Raw genomic sequence first — 23,365 nt, 5'->3', positions numbered from 1 at the left:
CCCTCCCAACTCTCTAATCATTGATTTTCTCCTTTTTCATATGTATTTATCTGGATCTATTTAGGTAGAAGATCAAAACCATGGTCGATAATAGTTTCGAAATCATTGATAGATTCAATATTATTGATAGATTCATTATCAATAGCTAAACCAAAGGTGATCTTATTTGTTATTATATCAATGCTTAGTCCATATTATGATTATGATTTGATCAACAAAGGAGTTTCAATCTTGTGCTATCACGTGCAATTTATATTGATAATTATATTTTTAGCCCCTTGTTGTTAGAATTTTCAATTTAGATTATTGTGGTAGATTTCAAGAATATATTCATGATCTTTTTTTCTTTTGATGAATCAAATGATTGGATCAAATTAATAAAAGTTGTACCTATCCTTAGATATTGGATACAAACACCATCAGTATATGTTTCCAAACAAGCATAATAGCAGGTTAGCAAGTCTAGCATGCTATGAACTTCTTAAAATTAGTGGTTCTTAAAAGATTTTGAAATATCTGCTCATTTCTTGTCGACCATGTTGACCAACGATTTTTTTCGAAAGGCTCCAAAATGGAGCTTATCACGAAAGGCTGTTTTAGTTTTTTTAAAAAATTAAAATAATTTTTCAAAATTTTTACTAAATATCCAACGAAAAATATTTTTGCAGAAAGTATTTTTTGACTTTCCAAAAGCTTTCCCAAACAGACCTAAGTAAGAGTAAGGGAAGACAATTTAGCAGGGTTTCGGGAGAGACCACCAACTTCCAGTTTCATGCAAATTTGGAATTATCACAAGTTTCTGATCGTCGAGAGGCTAGAGGAAATTCATGGTAGATGGCAAGAGGAACACGGAGAGTTTCTATCTCGGCCAGCTGCGGCCAGGGTAAGCGGGTTCGACCGGTCAATTTCCCTCGGGGTGCACTGCGGGAAACCGAAAAACTATCTCATTCCAAGATATCCATCCCCGAAATCCTCCTCCCCCTCGTATTTATAAATTGGGCAAGTGGGCACGCAGGCTAGGGCGGTGGAGGCTTGTAAGACCATACGTTTGGAAGCCCGCCTTATCGAGTCCCACCCCGAAGCCTTCCTCCCTCATCGTGTGTTTCTTCTCCCGACCGTATACCCTCCTCTTTCCTCGTGCATTTCTTCTCCCCGCTCCCCCTCCGGAGCGACAGCTACTCATCGAGCAGAGGCGGCCATGGCCTCCATCATCGGCGTCTCGTCTCTCTACCGGAGTTCCAAGAGGGCCCTCCCGTTCATGTTTCCCTCCTCCGAGAAGCCCCACTTCTGTGGCCTCAGGGCTTCAGCCACGGCCACGCCCAGGGGCTGCTGCTGTTCCCTGCGGAGCTCGAGGCCCGCCGTGGCTCCTCCCCATCTGTTCGTCCCCTCGGCCGTGGCCTCGCCTAACTCGGTCCTGAGCGAGGACGCGCTCAAGGGGCTCGGCGATCTCTCCAAAATACCTCTGGAAGGAGAGGAGGACGAGGAGGAGTACTACGGCTCGGACAAGGAGGCGGCGGAAGGCCCTGCCGTTGGGGGAGAGGAAGACCTCGCCGTTGCCAATCTAGGGTTGCCCGAGCAGCTCGTGAGTGCTCTCGAGAAGCGTGGGATTACTCACCTCTTCCCTATTCAGGTAACGCGAGGGGTGCAAATCCTGTAGGGGGCAAAATATTACTTCTTGTTTAACCTCGCTTGCGTGATTTCTAAACCTGATAGGGGAGATTAACAAATAGCCCATCGTTGGAGATGACCGAACGGCAGTGAAACTCATGCACTATTCTATAACCGCCGTTTGACATCTGCATCATCTCTTGATACTCTCTTTTTTGATGCAATCCAATATTATGATAGACGACCAATCCGTTAGTTCGAATGCCCGTTGAAATCGACAATTTATCCTCTTTTGTAGTTAAGTTTTTGTCTAATACTGGTAGTGGTAAGCCATTGAAACATATCCTTTGGTCGTCATCGTTTGAGGGTTAGTATATTATTCGCCTTGCACTGCAAGATGGTATTGAGAACTGCTATTATCCTTTCCTGTTTTGATTTATCTACTTCAGGATTGACTGACGCACTCTCTTAGCTAGATGGGCGGATGCTCGGATAGTTGCATCTGCCACTATTATTCCTTACATGTTTTAGTTGTTTCTCTTAGAGGGCTGTACTGCTTCCTGCTCTTGAAGGCAGAGACCTCATCGCACGGGCAAAGACTGGGACAGGGAAGACGCTGGCTTTTGGAATTCCCATCATTAAACGACTTGCAGAGGATAATGAACGCCAAAGCGTCTCAAGGTTTTTATTTTTTTCTCCCTTGCTTTGTACGTTATCTTGCATCAAGGACTCGCTTTTCTTCTTATTTACTTTTTTGCTTATTTGCGTTGTCTGCTCTTGGTAGGCGAGGTCGTCTTCCCCGGGTTCTGGTTCTAGCACCAACAAGGGAGTTGGCCAAGCAAGTGGAGAAGGAAATTAAAGAGTCGGCACCATATCTTGGCACTGTCTGTGTCTATGGAGGGGTTTCTTATAATATCCAGCAAAATGCACTGGCTCATGGCGTTGATGTGGTAGTGGGAACTCCTGGTCGAATTATTGACCTGATTAATAGCAGCAGTCTTCGCTTGGGAGAAGTTCAGTATTTGGTTCTTGATGAGGCTGATCAGATGCTTGCTGTTGGATTTGAGGAAGATGTGGAAGTGATATTAGAAAAGCTGCCGTCAGAACGTCAAAACATGCTATTTTCTGCAACAATGCCTAGTTGGGTAAAAAAATTGGCCAGGAGATATCTGAATGATCCCCTGACAATTGACCTGGTAACTACTATGGTGCTGTTTCATTTATTTTGTAATGATTTTTATACCCACTGCTTGTTTTTATTCCTGCTGATTTTCTTCCATCCTCACTGTCAGAGATGTGAATCAGGTTTGGGCACAGATAAATTTTTTGTAATTTAAGCTTCACATGAACCCTGCCAAAACAGATACTATACAAAATTCTTTATCATCGTCTAATGACAACATAATTCATTTATTAGATGCCCACTTATGCACGATAAGAAGAATGGTAAAAAACTTTTGTGTTCGTATTGGATAATTTCAGTTATAAAAAAGGATAGATTTATAATGCTTCCTTACCATGGTGTTGGTGAGCTTTTGTGCCAAAATGCATGGCATGTTGTTTAAGAGATATAGCTATTAGACAGATGGATATTTCTGATGCAGCATAAAATTGTCGTTATAAAAATAAAAGATTTCTTGAGTATGCGTTATTTGTATCGACCAAGCATGTTTTCTTGTTATAAATTTAATATTTTCTTCCCTCTCAAGCAAGGAATGCGGAATCATCCCGAATCGGACTGTTCCACCCATTTCGAGCTGTACCGGTGGCTCCGACGTAGAAAACGGTTCACCGCTGGAGACGGAGAAGAAGAAGAGAAAGAGAGAGTGAGCAGGGGAGGGAGAGAGGAGCGGCGACGGACGCCGGCTGAGGCCGCAAGGGGGGTGGCAGAGGCCTGCTCCTTCTCCCTCCCTTCCCCTCTCTCTCTCTATTTTTCTCTTCTCCTTCTTCGGCTCCGGCAGGTTTCCTCTCTCATTACGGGCTTGGCACGGCCCGTGCCGACTCATGCCGCTGGGCAACCGATATGGTGCCAGGTACCGGCATGGTGGACCTTGCTCTCAAGGAACATTTTTGGATCTGAGAATACTTGAATGATCATAAACATGCTAGTTTGCTGCAAAATGCATCTCTTGACAGTCAGATTCTCTTTGGAAATTAGGTTATGGTGTAAAAAGCTTTGGCAACTAAACATGTTAGTTTTTCTCTTGTGAATGCTCGTTGGCAACCCTAGGCTGCTAAATGTAAAATGTAAAGCATGCACTCATGGACTCAGGTACAGGGAAGAGAAAATGGAGAAATCTGCACAAAAGGAATAAGTTCCATTGACAGGTCGATTTAGCCTAGAGCTGCTATAGCTTATTAGGTAATCAATAATATCTTATTCTAAACAACTTGTTCTGATTGGCTCGTTCAGCGAAGAAAGGACTATTGCATGTTTCTTTCTTTTTTCTAAGCTTGTCTTGTAAACCTTTTTTTTTTAAGAAAAAGTTTCCTATCATTTTGTGTTATTTTAGTTACAAAATATTATTCAAACAAGCTAAGACATGGTCATCATAACACTCATATAATGATTTGTCATACTGTATTTGTAAAATAATATGTAATTTGAATTTGGTAGTTTATAACTTTGTATTGCATGGTGGCTTAGCTTATATTTCACTTACTGAATGCAGTTAAAATTTATTGGGATTGAAATATATGAAATTCCAGAACCCGAAATTCCTTCTCTTAGATTTTGAATTTGATCAAATGGTTCAATTGAGAGTTGACGGTTGTCTATTCCTTGACATCTTATACCTCCAAAATACTGATTTGAACAACCTATTGTCCTTCGTATGTCATATGACTTCCAGAGCTGGCTAGCAATTTCTTAGTATTGCCATATATGGCAAGAGCTCAAATCATGCTAATATATAGTTGAAACAAATTTGGATGACTAATTTAGTAATTTCTTGCAAGCATGCGATTGCATGAGGATATTGAAGATTCTTGGATACAGGATTAAAGTTTGAAGGAATATGCATCATTTGAAAGTAAAAGCTCTGCTGTTTTCCATATCCATATACCGTTTCTAGGGCATATGTATTCTGGCATTGTAATTGCATAATATGTGCCCTGTTATGCAATAGTGACCTGGTGCTACTTTTACATGCATTCATGCATAAAAAAGTCAATATGTGAATACGTGTGCATCTTTCTCTATCTTTGTTTAGTTGTGCTCCATAAAATATTCTTAATTCTTTTCATGTTTCTATATTTTTCATTTAGGTTGGTGATCAAGATGAAAAACTACCAGAAGGAATTAAACTTTATGCCATTCCAACAACTTCAACTTCAAAGCGCATGATCCTTAGTGACCTAATCATGGTATGTTTAGAATAGCTAAGATTGACAGTGTGCTTATCTTGTTCATTGTTGGCGTACCTGTATGGTTCAGCTTTATCAGATGCTAGATAAGATGGTGATCATAGTTCTGTTTTAATCATCAGATAAGAATATTCAACTTTTCTTCTTTTTCTGATCCAAATAAATAATCAACTTATTATGATCTTACTGGGAGATGTGCAGGTTCTGTATTTTTCCAGTTTAATTTTGTGCGATGCACTGGGCAGTTGTTTCTTGATAGCCCTCTTGTAAACAGTATTTGGAATTGTTTGGTGATTTAGTTATCATACTATTTACAGAACATATTACATTATTAAACTGTGCTAGGTCCTCTCATCTAGGTCTTTCTTATTCATTCATGAATAGTATGATTTAGTTCTGTGCTAATTCCCTTTCTTATTCATTCATGAATAGTATGATTTAGTTCTGTGCTAATTCCCTTGCTTTATCAACCTCTGTGAAGACTCCTTATGAATCTGTCATGTTTTATTTTAATTTTACCTGCCCAATCAGATTACGACGTTGTTAGGCTTGTCAGAAAGTGTCCACTTGTTGATTGAATCCTTCATGGGGGCAAGAGTTCCTGGAGAATACATTGTCAAAGCAGTCTCTCTCTCATCTAAGTCTTATTCATTCATGAATAGTATGATTTAGCTTCTGTGCTAATTCCCTTGCTTCATCAACCTCTGCAAAGACTCCTTATGAATATGTCATGTTTTATTTTAATTTTACCGGCCCAATCAGCTTATGACGTTGTTAGGCTTGTTAGAAAGTGTCCACTTGTTGAGTGAATCCTTCATGGAGGCAAGAGTTCCTGGAGAATACATTGTCAAAGCAGTCTCTTTCTCTCTTCTCTTCTCTCTCTCTCTCTCTCTCTCACACACACACACACACACACACACGCATACACCCACACTCCGACATGCACTTTTGCTGATAGCTAGTACAGATCAAGGTTCGCAGTCGGTATCGAATGCTGTACCGGTACCATCCTATTACAATGTTGATATGCAGTACGATACGAGACAACATGACATACCGAATGTCGGTACGGGATGGTATGTCCGGTATTGTAGGGTATCGACTAGTACAACGAACCTTGGTAAAGGTACCGATTTGCTTCCTTGAACCATTTTTGCACAGTTTTCTGTGTGATACTCAGTCACCATGAGAAGTCTTGAACTTTATTCTCTTACAAGAAGAATCTATTTTCTTTCTTTATTTCTTTTTTATCTAACAGTATAATAAACTGCTTACTTTTTACTTTTTCAGGTATATGCAAAGGCTGGTAAGACCATTGTTTTCACTCAAACAAAACGGGATGCTGATGAGGTATCCATGGCTTTGACCAATAATATAGCATCTGAGGCACTGCATGGAGATATATCTCAACATCAGAGGGAGAGAACATTGAACGGTTTTCGTCAAGGAAAGTTTACTGTGCTTGTTGCAACTGATGTTGCTGCTCGTGGTCTTGACATACCAAATGTTGATCTGGTAGGTTTGGTGCAATAGCCTCACTTTGTGTGACTGCTATAGCATATTTGTAGAATTAATTATATTCTAATGATGCTGATGAAGGTCTATTATTTTTTCCATACTGACATATAATTCCATGGGTTGCATCCACGTCTCTCAAAAAACATGCAAGCTAACCAATTCAACATTTTATGGATTGTTTCATTGCTTTTATTGTACTGGCGGTATGAAAACCTCCATTAACTGGTCCAGGTTAGTTATGTTATGCAAGCAACTTTCAAGGTTATGCGCGTCAAGTTTTCAGCATTTGGCTGTAAATTTTCTTTCCATTCACTTTTTTACTAGCAGGCTAATTAATTATAGGAGGACCAAGATCAATCAACTTTTAATACCCTCAAGTTTTTTTGTCAACCAATCATTACTTTGACATTTTAACATTAAGTCACATGTTTTGTTTAATAAATTCAATGCTTTAAGAACATAAGCTGCAAGCATTTAATTAATTTGTTAAAAGAGCCATGGTCAGCCAACATATAGTAAGTCTCCGTTCGCATTTGGCCACCTTATTTTTGCTCTATAAAAGTATACAATGAAATGTTTTGAAAATTTGTCTTCTCCTTTCACAGATCATTCATTATGAACTGCCAAATGACCCAGAAACCTTTGTCCATCGTTCTGGTCGTACTGGACGTGCTGGAAAGGAAGGCACAGCGATCTTGATGTTTAGTAGCAGCCAGAGGAGAACTGTTAAATCACTGGAGCGTGATGTCGGATGCAAGTTTGAATTTATAAGCCCACCACAGATGCAGGAGGTGTTGGAGTCATCAGCAGAGCAAGTTGTTGCTACTCTGCAGGGTGTACATCCAGAGTCCATACAGCACTTCCTTCCAACGGCTCAAAGATTGACAGAAGAACTAGGAACAAATGCTCTTGCTTCTGCATTGGCACATTTGAGTGGATTTTCTCAACCACCTTCATCTCGTTCTCTTATCAATCATGAGCAGGTAAAAAAAATGGGTTTGGTTTTTGATAATTTCTCAGGCTTATTTGTATAGCATTTAACAGAAAAGATACATGATCTTTGTCATGATGCAGCATGTTTGAATCCAACCTGATCCAATTACTACTAAGTAGACATTTTTAATTTAGTTGTGTATTTTTAACCGGTAAAGTATGAGTTAGAACTGCTTGACTTGATCCAACTATTCGTTCTTAGTGAATGATCCAGTTGCAAACTGAATTGATAAGGCTATGGAGTATAGTTTGCGCTATCCCATCCTATATGAGCATAATGTTCGTGGTGCCTATATGCCATGAAAAGTAGCAGTCTATATGCTAAACAAGCTTTTGTTAAATTTAGTTACGTCTTCATGTTTCCTCCGATTCATCTGCCCTATCATTTGCAGGGATGGGTGACATTACAGTTAACACGTGAACAAGAATATACAAGAGGGTTCTTTTCTCCAAGATCTGTTACTGGGTTTCTTTCTGATGTCTATCCTGCTGCTGCTGATGAAGTTGGCAAAATATACTTGATTGCAGATGAAAGGGTTTGTGTTATACCAGAGAGCAATTTTCTCCTAGTTTTGCCTTTTCCTCTTTCTGTTATCTACTGCTGGCTTTTGTCTTCCTCAGTTCTCTGCTATATAATTGATAATGCAGATCAAAGTTGTTAATTTTTATCATTTTTTAATTTTTAATACATAAACTTTCGCTTGTTCAACAAAATTCAAATTTGGGCTTCAAATCTGCATAGGCTTGCATTTGGATGCACTGGCCCGTTTTGCCGGCAAAGATATCAGCACTTTAGCAGCAATTCTTGTGAAATATTTATTTTAGTGCAAGTCATTCCAGTACCCCCTTACTGTGATATCCTTCATCACTGCATATAGTTGAATCATTTCAATATTGACATTGGTGCTATAATCCCTCACCGTTATGCAATGTATAATGAAATAGAAGCCATCTCTTTTTACCTTTATCATCTAAGCTTACAACATGGACATGTTAATATCTTAAAATCTTATTAATATATTATTTGCTTTCAAATTTTTTATCGGTCCCATATTACTGCACTTTTTATTTGTTTAAGCAAATCTCTGTTGCCTGTTTATTATATCAGGTTCAGGGAGCGGTTTTTGATTTACCTGAGGAAATTGCAAAAGAATTACTGAAGAAGCAGCTACCTCCAGGAAATACCATATCCAAGATCATGAAGGTAGTCTTTGAGCTTTATTCTCTTGTAAGCAGCTTTGCTGATATCTGTGTTCAAATTTTTACACCAAAGGAGTGTGTGTGAAGGGTTCATTAGTGTGCATGTCCCTTGACATCTGAAAATGTTATTTTTGCAGTAAAGCCTTTAACTGGAATTCATTTAGAATGGATTAATAGCTATTATAATGAAACCAATAATTGGTCAATAGCTATTACAAGGGAAAATGATGTCTTTATTTGATTCTCTCTCGACTTACAGAATAAGATATTGTTTATGAACTGACATAGAGTTCTGAAATCAAAAGATATTTTAATCAGATGAAGATACGATGTAAGATTGAAAAAGATGGTATGCAATAAATCTAAGTTTGTTGTTGATTAGGATCAAGGTTTTAAATGCCATGGGACGGAGGTTGTCCCGGTTTCCCCATGGAATAACAGTCATTATATGTATATTCTGATGTCTTAATTCTGAAGAGAGGAGTTTAATCCTTCATGAAGGCCTCATTATTTGCTCTTTTCCTGGCTTGCCGTGTAGGTCTTAGGAGACTTTAATCACCCATAATATCTTACTAGGGATGAATTTGACATCCTGATTTCTTTAGCTTGAATAAGAGAGCCTAATACTTTTTATATCACTCTTTCTTTGTTGTTTTCTTGGTTTGTTGTTTCGGTCTTGTCATGCTACCGTAAGGATGGACTGGGTCCGTCATTTGAGTGCTGACATAACTGACATGCTTTCGTCTTCTGTGTGCCTTTTTGCAGTTGCCAGCCCTGCAAGATGATGGTCCTCCAACAGATAATTATGGCAGGTTTTCAAACAGGGACCGCGGTTCCAGAGGTAGTTCTAGAGACCGAGGTCGCAGGGGTTCCAGAAACGGGGGTGGGAGTTCCAGAAACTGGGGTGGCCGAGACAATGATAGTGGTGATGGATTTCGGCGTGGTGGCAGGAGTTACAGAACCGATAATAGCTGGTCTAGGTCATCCAGAGGGAGTGGTGATGATTGGTTGATAAGTGGTAGAAGATCTGGTCGGTCGTCATCATTTGGAAGCAGGGACAGGTAAACTACCAATTTTCCAGATAGTGATAATTTTCTAAAATTTAAGGTTAGTTTACTTAATTTCTTTGAATTCAGGAGCAAAGTTCTCTAATTTAGAAACTGCAGACTATGACTTGTTTGATGAGCCTGCTGAGAAGTTGTGTTTATAAAAAAACTTTCTTTAAGAATCAGATGGCTTTATGCATAGTTATGGTGGCTCTGAGTAATTCAGCAGTTCAATCTATTTGAACCATACATGACCAGTTAAATGTTGCAAAACTGGACTAGCAGTTTTATACTGAAATATAGGTAAATTTTCTTTTTTTCTTTTTAATGAATCTTTATGATTGTTTAAAATTCTCTGTAATACATTCCAGATTATATATCTCCACATTCTCAATGTAGCCTACTTTTTAACCTATAATAACAGGTTTCTATCAATTTCCTGGTTCTTGGCCACTGTTGTTATTGGATACCCTCCAATCTCATACATGCGATAACCTGTTTTCACGGGTGTGAACAACTGGCAGTATTAACTCTCAACAATTAACCATTGTTTCCTGATTTTCTCTTAATGAGAATTTCGAAGCTGTCCTGGGTCTTATATATACACTTCCAAGAATTGGACATGTGGAAACAACAAAGTCTAGGTTAATTAAAAGAAGGTTGTGAAACTAAAGATATTAAGATATAAAAGGAAACATCTAAGCCTCTGACTGGTAGATGGCACTTGCTTGATATGTTCTGATTGCAAACCTGTATCAGGTGGACTTTTGGTGTGTCTGGCCTGGACCTTTTTTGAAAGAAAATCGTGTTCCAGAATTACTGCTAGTATAAATGCATTTCAATTTTTTGGTTTTCGGACAGTGTACAATCGAACAGCCGACTCTTGCTGAGATGTTGCTTCTGTAACCTGAATGTTGTTTTTCTAGCTTCTCTATGTTTATACCTTGACCTCACTATCCTACTTTAGACACAGTCATTAATTTAACTTCAATCCTGTGATGGTTACTTTTGCAAATTTCTGAGATTGCATCTTTATAATGCAACAGAAACTTTGGAGGTGCATGCTACAATTGTGGCAGAAGTGGGCATCGAGCATCAGAATGTCCAACTAAGTAGTTACTTAGAAGACGGAAGCTCTTGAATTTTGATTGCACCATGCAATCCTGTCCTGATCTCACAAGAGTTGTATAAGACTACATGGTGGGCAAATCAGCATGTCCAGTTGCTCCATAAAATTGCAATATACCGTGCAAGATCTGACTGGTGGCCAATGGGTTGGGAGGAGGTCGTTATCGTGTGTTTATTAAGTACTTTGTGGTTTTGTCAGTGGGGTTTTTTCCCCTGGGGGTTGAGGTTGATCGAAGGGGCTTCAGGATATTGAGTACTTGTTATTCACCTTCATACACGAAGGTATTTATCAGAGGAGTGCTAAAACAAAGACCAAATGCATCATCTAGATGAAAGGATTGCTGATGACTTGTCGATCATATATATATGTATCCGCTAATGCCTTTTTAGCAGTTTGTGTTTATTAATCTCGCTGCTGATATTGTTGTCCTGTTACTGATAATCTTTGGTATATCAGAGCTGGCCAAGTGCACAGGTTTTCTTTGTTCGGTCGCATGTATCATGCTTAAGGATTCAAGTAGTATAATTTGCATTGGATGTGTAATCCTTACAATTAAAAACTATCTATGAACTTCAAAAATCAACAGGCATTTATGCTGCAAAGGCCGTCAGTGAGGTGAACTTAAAATACAGACTGCCGTGCATAGATTTACAGTAAACCGAAAGGAAGACCTAAAGCTATTTTGAAGTGGTATATATTTACTGTGCCACTGGTTGGGTGGCATTGTATGGAGCTTTTCTGTGGCACGCCATTTCTCTTGCTGCTTGGTTATTGGAAATTTTGTTGGACATATGCATACAAGAAATGTATAGTAGATCATTCCCATCAAAAAAGGATGGCCTAGTTTTTTATTTAGAAAGCACAAGATATTGCTGCAACTTTATATTCCTACTCAATTATTCATGTGCATTGGATGTGAGTGCAACTTTTAATCAAAGTTCTGAAAAGATGCACGGCTAATGCTAGGTTGACGCTTGATAAAACTGAGAAAGAAGAAAGTGGGGGGAGTTGGAAATGGTATAACTTGGAAAAAGGGGGAAAAGCTATGAACAGCTGGAAGACATTTTGTCAGAAGGGTTAATAATAGCAACCTAACTAGTCCTAGAAAGGAATGCCAAAGTGACTGGAAATCACGAAATTTATTAATCACCTCGCTGGGAGATGATGCGGACTGATCCCCACCAAAGTTGGCGCCCCACCGAAGTTGGTTCTTTTTAGTAATTTAAGCCGATGATGTTCTGATTATAAAAAAATGCAATTAGCGGTTAGTACTAGGATGGCGCGAAGCAACGCACAAGAATTGCCAGATCTGCTTCGAAGATTATTGTGTACACTAGACTGAAATAGTGAGCTCGCTTCATGTTGAGTTTGGAAGGTTCCATTCCCATATGTGCTTTTGTGGGATTGATGATCCTTAAGGAGCGGCGATTACTAAATTACGGTGGAGAACATCTGCACCAACCGTGACCGCACTCTTTCACATCCATGTTTGATGTATTATTTGCTTTGAACTGTGAACAAGAAGAAATTGGTATTCCTTCGACAGTCTTCTTTTCTGCCTTCGCTTCTCTTCGTACTTCTGGATGGCATCAAGGTGATAGCTAGGTAGAAATTGGGTCTACTTCAGAAACCCACTAGTCGAATCTCATGGCCGGTTCGGGTCCCAGCAATCGGTACTGGGTTGATGGGCGACCCAGTCCATTTGCAGCCCTAGGGACAGGCTCCCTGTGTTTTAATTATTTTTATGCATTCTATGAAGCTTTTTTTTGTAGGGCGGAATGCTATGATTTTTATATTCTACTAAGTTTATTGCACGCGCACCGATTTTGTTACTTGACAATGAGCACAACCAACAACTTGCAGCCTCTGGATGTACAGGCAACATATAGAGTTCAGCCGATTCCAGAGGCTTGACATGAAACTTTTGTTTCTTATCGAAACATTAGAAGCATGCATGCATATCTGAGGGGAAAAATATATGATATCTTGACCTCGGCGTGAACCGGTCCTTTTGACTTTAATCTGAACCGAGGGGAATGACCTCAGTAAAACCGAGGTCACCTTGATCGAAAGCAATAACGACCGACAGATAAATCAAGGTTGCGGTTAAGGTGCGATCAACGTTATTATTGCCGCGTGCTGCTCGCATGGGACAATTATCATGTTGTCAACGTATGGCTGATCATTACTACATAGTTAAGGCATGTAGCACTAAGTCAGATAACAAGGTAACAGATGTATATTTTACCCTATATAAAGGGACAATCCGGGGATCCTCAAATAAGTTCATTTGGAGACTTCTATTTATAAACTTTTTTTTCCTTCCACATTGTTGCTCTATTATTCTGGCTTAAGCATTGGAAGTCCTCCGCCAGAAATTTTTCAGTAAGCGGACTTCTCATAGGTTGGTCTCGGCGGTAATCAATTCTTACCCACCTCGGTCTCACCCGATCTTATTTCTCTTAGGTTCTCACCGACTTAGCGCACGCCGAGCGGCGAACAATTTCGGCTCGGAATTTAGCAGCAACAATATCCATATCTTTGTCATTTCTACAATTAAATGTTTCAGTTTAACCAAGTGTTTCATGTATTAGTCTATCTTTGACAAAATTAACAATCCCATTCGACCGCAAGTGGGATACTGGGATGTGCTCGCGGAAGAAACACGCGGTACGTATCACTATCCCATTCCATCACTCATTCCTCAAGACACAATTTCTGACATGGGCCAATGCGGCCAGGGCCGGCCTAACTCTTAGGCGATTGTGGCGGTTGCCTAAGGCCCTGGCCCAAAGAAGACCTACCGCAGGAAAGACCTCAAAGACAAAATAAAAGAAAAAAAAAAGACCCTCCTGTGAGTTGGACTTAGGCCGGTCCACTGTAGAAAAGGCCTCAAAGACAAAATAGCCTTAGGCTCCAAAGACAAAACTGCTACTGCTCGCGGTTTTAGGAGTCGTAGAGCCTTGGGTTCTATAGGTGCTGGAACGACCCTTGGTCGTGTGTACGAGGGTAAAAAAAAACATGCCTGGAAGGGTGGGAGTTGAAGATTGTGAAGATAGAGAGAAGATAGAGAGTGAACTACGAGTCGTTACGATAAAAGGGGCAGTACCTGGAAATATACTCCGCATTACACCTGCCAAGGTTGTTGGCAAAAACGTACCCAAGAAATCTCTCCTACATGCTAATCTGCAGGCTGTGACCTTTCGCTTCTTCTTTCCTCAGTCTTTGAGGAAGAAGAGGGTCCTGCCCATCCTTCTGTTGGAGTTTTAATTAAAAATAAAAATTTTTATTTTTATTTTCTAATTGTTAGTTATTTTAAATACTTTAAAATAATTTTTTATGAGTCAGAAGAGTTGTGATTTTTTGAAAAAGAATGTTAGTTTCTGAAAAGATACGGTATTTCCGCAATGTTACATATCTTCGGAACCATCATGTCTCTTCGGTTTTTCGGATAGAATCTATAAATAGATTCCTCAGGATTAATCAAAAAATAATCCAGTCTCTCTCTCACTCATACTCTGTCTCTCGAGAATTTCTCCTATGGATAAGGAGTTCTTTTACTCTTCAACTTTCTGCTTTCTATCTTTTTATCTTTTCTGTGCATCTAAATGAGTCGATCGGATCAAGCCTCTACAGCGATTGTGCTCGTCAGAGAATGATTGGGCTGAGCTGGGTTATTGTACCTTGGAGACAAGATTGTCGCAGACCTACACGTAAGGGCGAATCACGTTCTTAGGGCAGTGTATATCATATGCCTCGATTCAGGCAAGCTTTTTTTAATTTTCTGATTTTATTTTAGTAGACTATTCCTTTATAATACTTCTATAAAATAAACATATAGTAATTTTTAGACAAAATATTTCCAACAGCCTAAGAACGTGAACTTGATTGTACTATATATATATATATATATATATATATATATATATATATATATATATATATATATATATATATATATATATATATATATGTTTATCAAAATTTAACTTGCAAGCACAAAATTAGATTTAGTTTAATTTTATAGAAATTTAAAAGCCTTAACTTCATTCAGAATGTTGTTTTTTTCACAAAAATAGTCTTTTAAGAAAGTTATATTGCTCTAAAAATTATGTAAATAATTAGATTTAGAATCTAACTCAAAACCTTATGACTCAAAAGAGTATTAATAAAAAGATGAACCGACACATCCAGAACCGTCATAAATTTGTAAGACAACTCAAAAAGAGTAATGTTGTTTTCTTAAAATTTGTCAAGTCTAAGAAAAACTTGACAAATCATTTAATCAAGTGTTTGTCTAGGAGTGGAGTCCTAGATTCATCGAGGGGGATGGTGCTTAAGCCCATTATTTGGTCACTAACAATGGATACCTAACCTCTGTGATTGAAGATTCTATGAAGGAGGTTCAATATCGTAGAAACGAAACTGATTGAGCGATCGTATCAGAACATATTTTTTGGAGTATATCTTCTCCCATCTCTATGATGAGTGCTCTTATTAGTAACAAAAATATTTACTGAAAGGTTGAGTTATACTCTTAATAAATCCAAGATAAAAAATTTGCTAGGAATTAGGTCACAAATATCCTTGGAGAACTTACCTATGTGAGAATTATTGTATAGGCTACGACTAGGGATTTGGGCTAATCCTAATGAAAAATCAAGGTACTAAGTGCAAGGCCTTTAAATAGTGCTGACCGTATAAAGATCCAATTGATCCATTCTGTGAGTGTGATAAATAGAAGGTTTAAGGTCTAATCTACTATGGTTCCTTTAGATAGATACTATTAACACTAAGTGAGGTTCAAGTCCATGGGACACCTTACCTATTATACGTATAAGTTGCTCAGATATTCTACTTTATGATTTTAAAAAAAATATTTTGTGAGGGATTGTTGGAGTTTTAATTAAAAAAATTAAATTTTCCTATCCCCAATCTTTAGTTGTTTTAAATGCTTTAAAATACTCTTTTATAAGATACCTTTTTTAGAAGAGTTGTGACTCTTCGAAGGAGAACATTGATTTTCAAAGAGATAGGGTGTTTCCAAAATATAACTTATCTTCAGAGCCATTGCATCTCTTCAGTCTTCCGGATAGAGTCTATAAATAGACTCCTCCAGGATTAATCAAAAAATAATCCAATCTTTCTCTCACGCGTACTCAATCTTCCGAAAGTTTTTCCCACAAATAAAGAGTTCTTTCACTCTTCAACTTTCCGCTTTCTATCTTTTTATCTTTTCTGGGCATCTAAAGGAGTCGGTCGGGTCAAGTCTCTACAGTGGTCGTGCTCATTAGAGAAGGAACGGGCTGAGCTGGGTTATTGTGCCTTGAAGATGAGATTGCCGTACGTAGGGGGCGAATCAGACTTCAAATTTAACCTATGCGAAAGAATGGACATGAACAGGGGAATGTGCAGGTTCATAAGCCTTATTGTTCCAATATTAGTATGTGCATCTGCTGGTGCCAATCATTGAGTAAAGCTTCACTTACAATTTCTTTGATGCATCAACGACCTTGCAGACTTGCAGTCTTTTCTTGGGCAAAAATGGACTGATCAAAATTGTTAAAGGGAGGTGGTGCTAAATGGTTATCATTGGAATTTCGTTTTTTAACAGTCAATCATTTTTCTTTTTTGACGAAACCTGTTTGAAAAAAATTATTGTATATATTTGTGTCATGCCCAAGTGGCCACAAAAATTAGCACCATTTATAGAGAAAATTTTTACAAAATTATAATTTCATCCTCTAAGATTTTTATGATTCTTAGAGGCGCTTCTTATTTTTAAAAATGTTCAAATATTCTTTTCAATTTTCTAAATCATTCTAAAATAATTTAGCTATTATTATTATTTGATGTATTATCATAAATTTACTATTTCACCAAAACTCTAGCGGCGGGCTAAGGCCATGGCTGCGATCACCTGGGCTGCTGCCGTCGAGAGGTGCCGCCATGTGATGCTTACCAAGGGTTTCCCCTTCCTGCACCACCTCGCATGCGCCCTCAAGTCTAAAGGCGGCAGCGGCAGTAGCGGCGGCACAGCCTGAGAGCAGGACCTCGCAGCCAAATCTTCCCTTCCTTCTCGAGCAGCAACTCCTCACCACCAACCTTAATTTCCTGCTTAGTCTCTATCCTCGGTCGCCGATGTTGATCGCGTCCAGGGAAGGACCTCCTCCATTTTTCTTTGAAAAAAGGAGAGCCGGTCCCCCATTTCCGAATCCACTGTCGTCTAACCTCGCCATTCGAGATCACCACTAATCTTCGCCTTCTTCTTTCGCTAAACCCAGCCAAATCGAGACCTTGCTGGACCAAGTACAAGCGAGATATCTTCTGCTCTATTTTTCTTTGTTTTATTTTTCGACCCTCGGCCGGGTCTGGTCCCTGATGCAGTCAGGGAGAACGTGGAAGAATAGATAAAGAGAGGAGGAGAAGAGAAGAAGAAGAGGGAAAAGAGAGGAGAGGAGAACGTGCGGGAGAAATTTCAATTCACTTCATTAAAATCCTAATCATAAAGATAATCCCCTATATATATAGGGCCCAAATAAACATAATTAATATAAAACCTCCTTACATAGAAATAACTCCAAATAAGTCCAAAAATAACACAAATAAGCCCTAAAAATGCAAACAAGCCCAGAAATAAAAATAAAATAAATATGCAAATAAGATGGTGGACTAGGCGGGTTAATAATCAGCTCCGATGTCCCCATCAACTCCTTCCAGATGGGAAAAACTCGACCCCATCGAGTACAGGTCTGGCCGGCTGTCGTACTGCTCCAGAAGGTCAGGGTCAAGGCGCTGCAACTCGGCTCGCGAAATCCATGTCACATCCGATTCGGGTCGACCTTTCCACCGAATAAGGTAACATTGGTAACTTCCTCTCCTGGTAGATATAACATGCTCATCTAATATATGTTCTATGTGTTCTCTGCGTGCATGAAACTTTGGAGGTGGAGGCTTAATAGCAGGTGATGGGTCAAGGTGATCAACAAAGGCAGGTGTATCAACAAAAGAGTCAGAAAGAATGAATGTTGACTTTTTGTATGGGACTAAATCTTCAATATCAAATGTCGCACTAATCCCATAGTCTTCAGGAAGATCTACAACATAAGCATTCGAACTGATTTTCTTTAGAACTTGGAACGGTCCCGCGCTACGAGATTGCAACTTTTTGAACGTTTCCGAAGAAAGTCGTTCAGGTCTAATTCTCACCATGACATAATCTCCTACATTCAATTCTTTATAACGTCTGTGCAAATCAGCAAGGGATTTATATTTTAAGTTATTAGAGTGAATACGCTTGCTGATTTTCTAATGCAATGAATGCATGTGTGATGCAAATGAATGTGCAGACTCAGAGATTTTATGTTGATGAGATATGGAAATCAAGTCTATGGGCTGCTTAGGTTTATAACAATTCACCACTTCGAAGAGACTTATGCCTAAAGACCTATTGACCGAACTATTATATGCAAACTCGACTGTCGGTAACACTAAATCCCAGGTCCTAACACGCTTATCTTTTAGATATTTTACCAGGTTTCTAAGGCTATGGTTGACAACTTCAGTCTGGCTGTCGGTTTGGGATTGATAGGCGGAAGAAACTTTTAGTTTGGTGCCTATAATATGCCAAAGAATTTTATTAGAGTAGCTCACGAATTTAACATTCCTATCAGATATAATAGATTTTGGAAGGTCAGGAGGTCTAACGACTTCATTGAAATAAAGTTTGGCAACTTTAGAAGCATCAGAAGTCTTAGAACAGAGGAGAAAGTGAGTCATATTTGAGAAACAGCCCACAACCACAAAATTGGAATCGTGCTTGATAGAGGTACGAAGAAGTCCTAACACGAAGTCAATACTGACATCTTGCCATGGACATTCGAGACAAATCCGAATCTGGTGGTATCTACTCTTCAGGTCGATCTTGGAGAAAACCGTAGCACCAGACATAAAATCAAAAAAGTCGTCTAGCCTAGGGATGGAAAAACGATACTTTAACCGTGATTTTATTGATGGCACGGCTATCAACACACATCCTCCAAGACCCATCTTTCTTGAAAGTGAGGAGTGCGGGTACAGCACGGGGGCTCAGGCTCTCACGAACATGCCCTCGGGTGAAGAGTTCGTCAACTTGACGTTTCAGTTCAGTGTGCTCGTTTGGGTTGAGCCTATGATGAGGAAGATTTGGTAAGGATGATCCAGGAACGAGATCAATTGCGTGCTGGATATCACGCATCGGAGGAAGTGTATTTGGAGGATCCTCATGGAAGATAGAGTGAAACTCCTCTAGCAAGGAAAATACTGCCGGTGGGTGCTCAGGGTTCGACTCCACACTGATGGCTCTAGCCACAAGGGAAAACACAGGTGATTGGCTTTCGATATCCTTCATTACCTCTTTCGAAGTAATGATGTGAGGTGATTCATCTTTTTGTAGAGTGGTACTCTTCTTTTCAAGAGCGGGCTTTCTAGGAGGCAATGAGTTCAGTATAATTTTTCGACCCTGAAACATAAAGCTACACGAATTCGAACATTCCTGAAGTGTGACGTCCATATTGTACAGCCAAGGTCTCCCTAGAATGACATGACCTACGTCCATCGGAATGCAGTTATACCAGATTTCGTCTTTATAAGATAGGAATTGAATCGGGACGAAACATCTTTCCGACACTGAGATGGACGTCTTATCTACCCAAACTACATTATATGGGTTGGGATGAGGGGTAGATTTCAGGCCGAGGCGGGATACAACTTCGGAAGCAATGGCGTTGATGCAACTCCCGCTATCAAGTAGGATTTTGCACGTTTTACCATTGATCTTAATGAGCGTGTAAAACAGGGAGGTCCTACGCCAATCTTGTTCGGTCTTAGTCTGAGCTAGAGTACACCTAACCACATGAAGCCTAGGGTTTGGGTCATTCTGATCAGTGGGCTCCTTTTGGGGTTCAGCCTGGATAAACTCTAACCCGATCTGTTCGTCTACAAAGTCTTCTACAAAATCCTTAATGTTTGGTTCATAGACTTCTTCGACACATTCAGTCTCCTGGGTCCCATCTTCAAGTTTAGTCATTAAATAGGTCTTAGCATTACATTGGGACGCTATATGACCAAATTTTTGGCACCTGAAACATTGGGTTTGGCTTCTAGAAGGAGGGTTGGAACTAGTATGCCTTTTTCTTTATTATTTAACGGGTTCTGGGCAGGCATCAGGGATGTCCTAGTCGGTGCTTGGCTAGAACCGGGCTAGTTAGGAGGATTGGAAAGTGGTCTAAATTGCGGGAGATAATTTTGACTAGGTCGGGCTCCTGGGACTATGGGTCGAGAGTCGGTACGCCTCACTACAGGGATCCGTAAGAAACTATCCATATCTTGAGCCAACTGGTATGCTTGGCCAAGGGTGGTAATCTTTCGGAGGATTAATTCTTTCTGGATCTCCTCGCGGAGTCCTACCCGAAACCTAGAGAGGGTAACAGTCTTCTCTTCGATTACACCGCATCTCATATGAAACTTCTCAAATCGTCCAATGTAATCGGCAACGGTTAATGTCCTTTGAGTTAGTTTCTGCCACCTATCCATAAGGCATTGTCGGTAAAAGAATGGTAGATACTTCTCATTCAGCTTTTCTTTCATATCCTCCCAAGTGGTGATACAAGGAAGCCTTTGGGTCTCACGCATATGTTCAACATTATGCCAGTACCAGTAAGCTTGCCCAATAAGCTTCATTTTAGCGAATCATACTTTTCTATCATTAGTCATTTCGTACCACTCAAAATAATTATCCATGGCTGCTCTCCAATCAAGATACATGCTTGGCTCTAGTTGACCAGCAAATGTGGGGGCATCTACTCTTACGGTACGAAGTAGTCGTTCGTCAAGATCACACTGGTGATCAGGAGGATGTTGGTTCCTAGGAGGATGGGGAAGACCTGCAGGTGCCGTGGCCAAACCAAACTCAGGATAAGCTACGATTGGGGTTGACGGTTCAGGAGTCCTAGGGTGTTGCACTAGAGCACGGATCTCTCGCTTGAATTCTTCATGGTCAGCTTGTAAGGCAGCAATTTGTTCCACGAGATCTTGCAGAACCTTAGGATCTATGGTGGTTAAAGGGGTCTTAGAATGAGTGAGGAGGTACTCCCTGCCACTACGGGTTGGCATGCAAGGACTACACTAGTTGGTGATATGACATGCAATGCTACTAATGAATCCTAACTGACTAAATGGGATGCAGGACAACCTACTAATGCAACCTACTATGAATTCGAAAATCAGCAAATTTTCACAAAAGTAACTTAAAATTAAATGTTACCAATTTGTACTTTGGTTATTTCAGAATTAAAGTATGAAATTAATCGCTATAAGAAGTTAGGTTGCAAGCACGTATCATGGTCATTCTAATCCTAAAGTAATTTGATCGATGGATTGTTGAGAAATATCCTGCCGCTAGGGTGTGCTAATTTAATATCTAGATTTAAATGGTGAGTAGGATGGGTGTGGTAGTAGATGTTCTAGGTTTTGAAGTTTGATAGGAAAGTAAGCTTTCAAAATAGGATTGTCATGCAAGAGAACTAGAACATAATTAGATAAACAAGCCCAAAAGAAAGAAGAACCTGTTACCTGTGGTGGATGCAGTCAACCAGAAGCATCCGTTTTAGAGTCTCGAGCACAAAGTTGGCGTCGGGCGAAGCTAGCTGGAGCTGTGGACCTGGATCTGCAGCACAAGGGGCTCCTGGGCTTCTGAAATGGACTAAAGAATGGCTGGATCGGGCCTGAGACAGGACCTGCAGCCGCTTGGGCCGGGGCCGCGCTCAAATGAGGGTGCGCTGGCCTGGGTCAATATGGGTGCAAGAACGCATGGGGTGGGCAACGCGCTGATTCAGTGGGGTTGGACCTGCTGGCCTGTGATTCATGTAGGAAGGATGGAGGGACAAGGGGGAAAGGCAGAGTGGGAGAGGAGATGAGGGAGGCGATGGTGGGAATGGCGGACGAAGTCGGGAAGGTGCTGCGGTGGTGCTCGGGGTGGCGATGGCGAGGATGGCGTGGGTTCTGGTGTCGTTCACAGGAGACGGCGGCGGGTCACTGTGAAGGCGGACATGGCAGCGTCGGTGGATGAGGCTCGATGGAGGCGGAGCCGGGCGGAGGTGGTGCAAAAGCGGTGGAGCGGCAGCAGCGGCGACGCTCGAAAGAGAAGGCAAAGCACGGCTTCGGTGACGGCGCGGCGAGTCATGCGTAGGCGGCGCGGATCGGCGGGGAGGGCACGGGGGCAGCGATGGCGCGTGGCAGTGGAGATGGCGAGGTGGCAGCGGCATAGGCGGTGGCGGGGAAGCGACAACGGAGGCAGTGATGCGGCGAAACGGCTGCGGAAGAAGATGAACAGAGGCAGGGTTTTTTTTTCCCTTTTTTTCCTTTTTTTTTTCCTTTTTTTTTTGGCAAGCACGTGTAACTCACGTGCACGGGTTTTGTGGCAAGCACGTGTGACTCACGTGCAAGAAAAGCATGCGCAGATAACGTGCGGCTCTCTCTCCCTCTTTTTTTTTCTTTTTTCTTTTTTAATGGAGCCGGGCTAGCAGGTTAACGGGTTTGGATCTTACCCATTAATGAAGTCCGCCTTCAACCGCCAACGGACTCGGTGTAACGCTGCGGTCTCCACGGCGGTGGTTGCGGGACGGAGGCAGAGGCCCGGTTGCAGCTCCGTGGACGGTGGCACCGGGGTAGTCGACCTTGGGTTTTCAACGGGCGGCGACTTCTTCCGCGATCGGTCACGGGACCGATGGTGGCAGAACCGTGGAACTCATGGCACGGTGGGTTTCCGTGGGGCGCGATGATCTCCGGTGGCGTCGTGAGGTGGAGACGGCGGTGGGTGTGGGCACAGCGACAGGGAAGGGCCAACCACGAAGGGGCTGTTCCTTTTTTTTTCTGGTGGGGTCCAAGAGAGGGGATCTTCCCCTTCTGGCGTGAACCGAGAGAGAAAGAGCTAGCCTGTGGCTTTGGCTGGGAGCCTGTTCTGATTGTTGGTGGGAACCGAGGAAGAGAAGAGAACCTGGATCGTGGCTTTGGCAGGGGCAAAGCCGAAGCTCTGATACCAAGTTGATGTAGCATAAGTAAAGGAAAAGAGGAGGAGGAAGAACAAGGGACGGAGAAAGAAGAAGATGTTATGAAGACGCAGGAAGAATAGATAAAGAGAGGAGGAGAAGAGAAGAAGAGGAGGGAAAAGAGAGAAGAGAGGAGAACGTGGAGGAGAAATTTTAATTCACTTCATTAAAACCCTAAACATGAAGATAGTCTCCTATATATAGGGCTCAAATAAATACAATTAATATAAAACCCCCTTACACAGAAATAACTCTAAATAAGCCCGAAAATAACACAAATAAGCCCTAAAAATGCAAACAAGCCCAAAAATAAAAATAAAATAAATATGCAAATAAGATGGTGGACTAGGCGGGTAAATAATCAGCTCCGATATCTCCCTCAGACTTGGAATCAAGCAATCAAGAACTCTGGCTGCAAA

General features: G+C 40.8%; 1 protein-coding gene across 1 annotated transcript; it reads left to right on the top strand.

Annotated features, from left to right (window-relative positions):
* Nucleotides 1–1,010: 1,010 nt before the first annotated feature.
* On the top strand, nt 1,011–11,251 carry LOC103713467 (DEAD-box ATP-dependent RNA helicase 3B, chloroplastic). Its single transcript, XM_008800408.6, has 10 exons — nt 1,011–1,630; nt 2,153–2,289; nt 2,393–2,804; nt 4,876–4,974; nt 6,265–6,489; nt 7,098–7,475; nt 7,878–8,021; nt 8,594–8,689; nt 9,451–9,746; nt 10,778–11,251. The coding sequence occupies exons 1-10, from the start codon at nt 1,199–1,201 to the stop codon at nt 10,845–10,847; spliced, it is 2,289 nt and encodes a 762-aa protein (XP_008798630.4). The 5' UTR covers nt 1,011–1,198; the 3' UTR covers nt 10,848–11,251.
* Nucleotides 11,252–23,365: the final 12,114 nt, after the last annotated feature.

The sequence above is a fragment of the Phoenix dactylifera genome, chromosome 2, assembly GCF_051530095.1.
Source record: "Phoenix dactylifera cultivar Ajwa chromosome 2, Ajwa_hap1_PhDact_Kaust_v1.1, whole genome shotgun sequence".
Classification (NCBI taxonomy): domain Eukaryota; kingdom Viridiplantae; phylum Streptophyta; class Magnoliopsida; order Arecales; family Arecaceae; genus Phoenix; species Phoenix dactylifera.
This window is presented reverse-complemented; position numbering and strand designations above follow the sequence as displayed.

What these genes read in the sequence shown, in the direction of transcription:
- LOC103713467 (XM_008800408.6), top strand. Translation starts at nt 1,199, where the DNA reads ATGGCCTCCATCATCGGCGTCTCGTCTCTCTACCGGAGTTCCAAGAGG. An exon ending in GAACGCCAAAGCGTCTCAAG is followed by an intron (nt 2,290 to 2,392) that starts GTTTTTATTTTT and finishes TGCTCTTGGTAG; the next exon opens with GCGAGGTCGTCTTCCCCGGG. An exon ending in ACTTGATTGCAGATGAAAGG is followed by an intron (nt 8,022 to 8,593) that starts GTTTGTGTTATA and finishes TTATTATATCAG; the next exon opens with GTTCAGGGAGCGGTTTTTGA.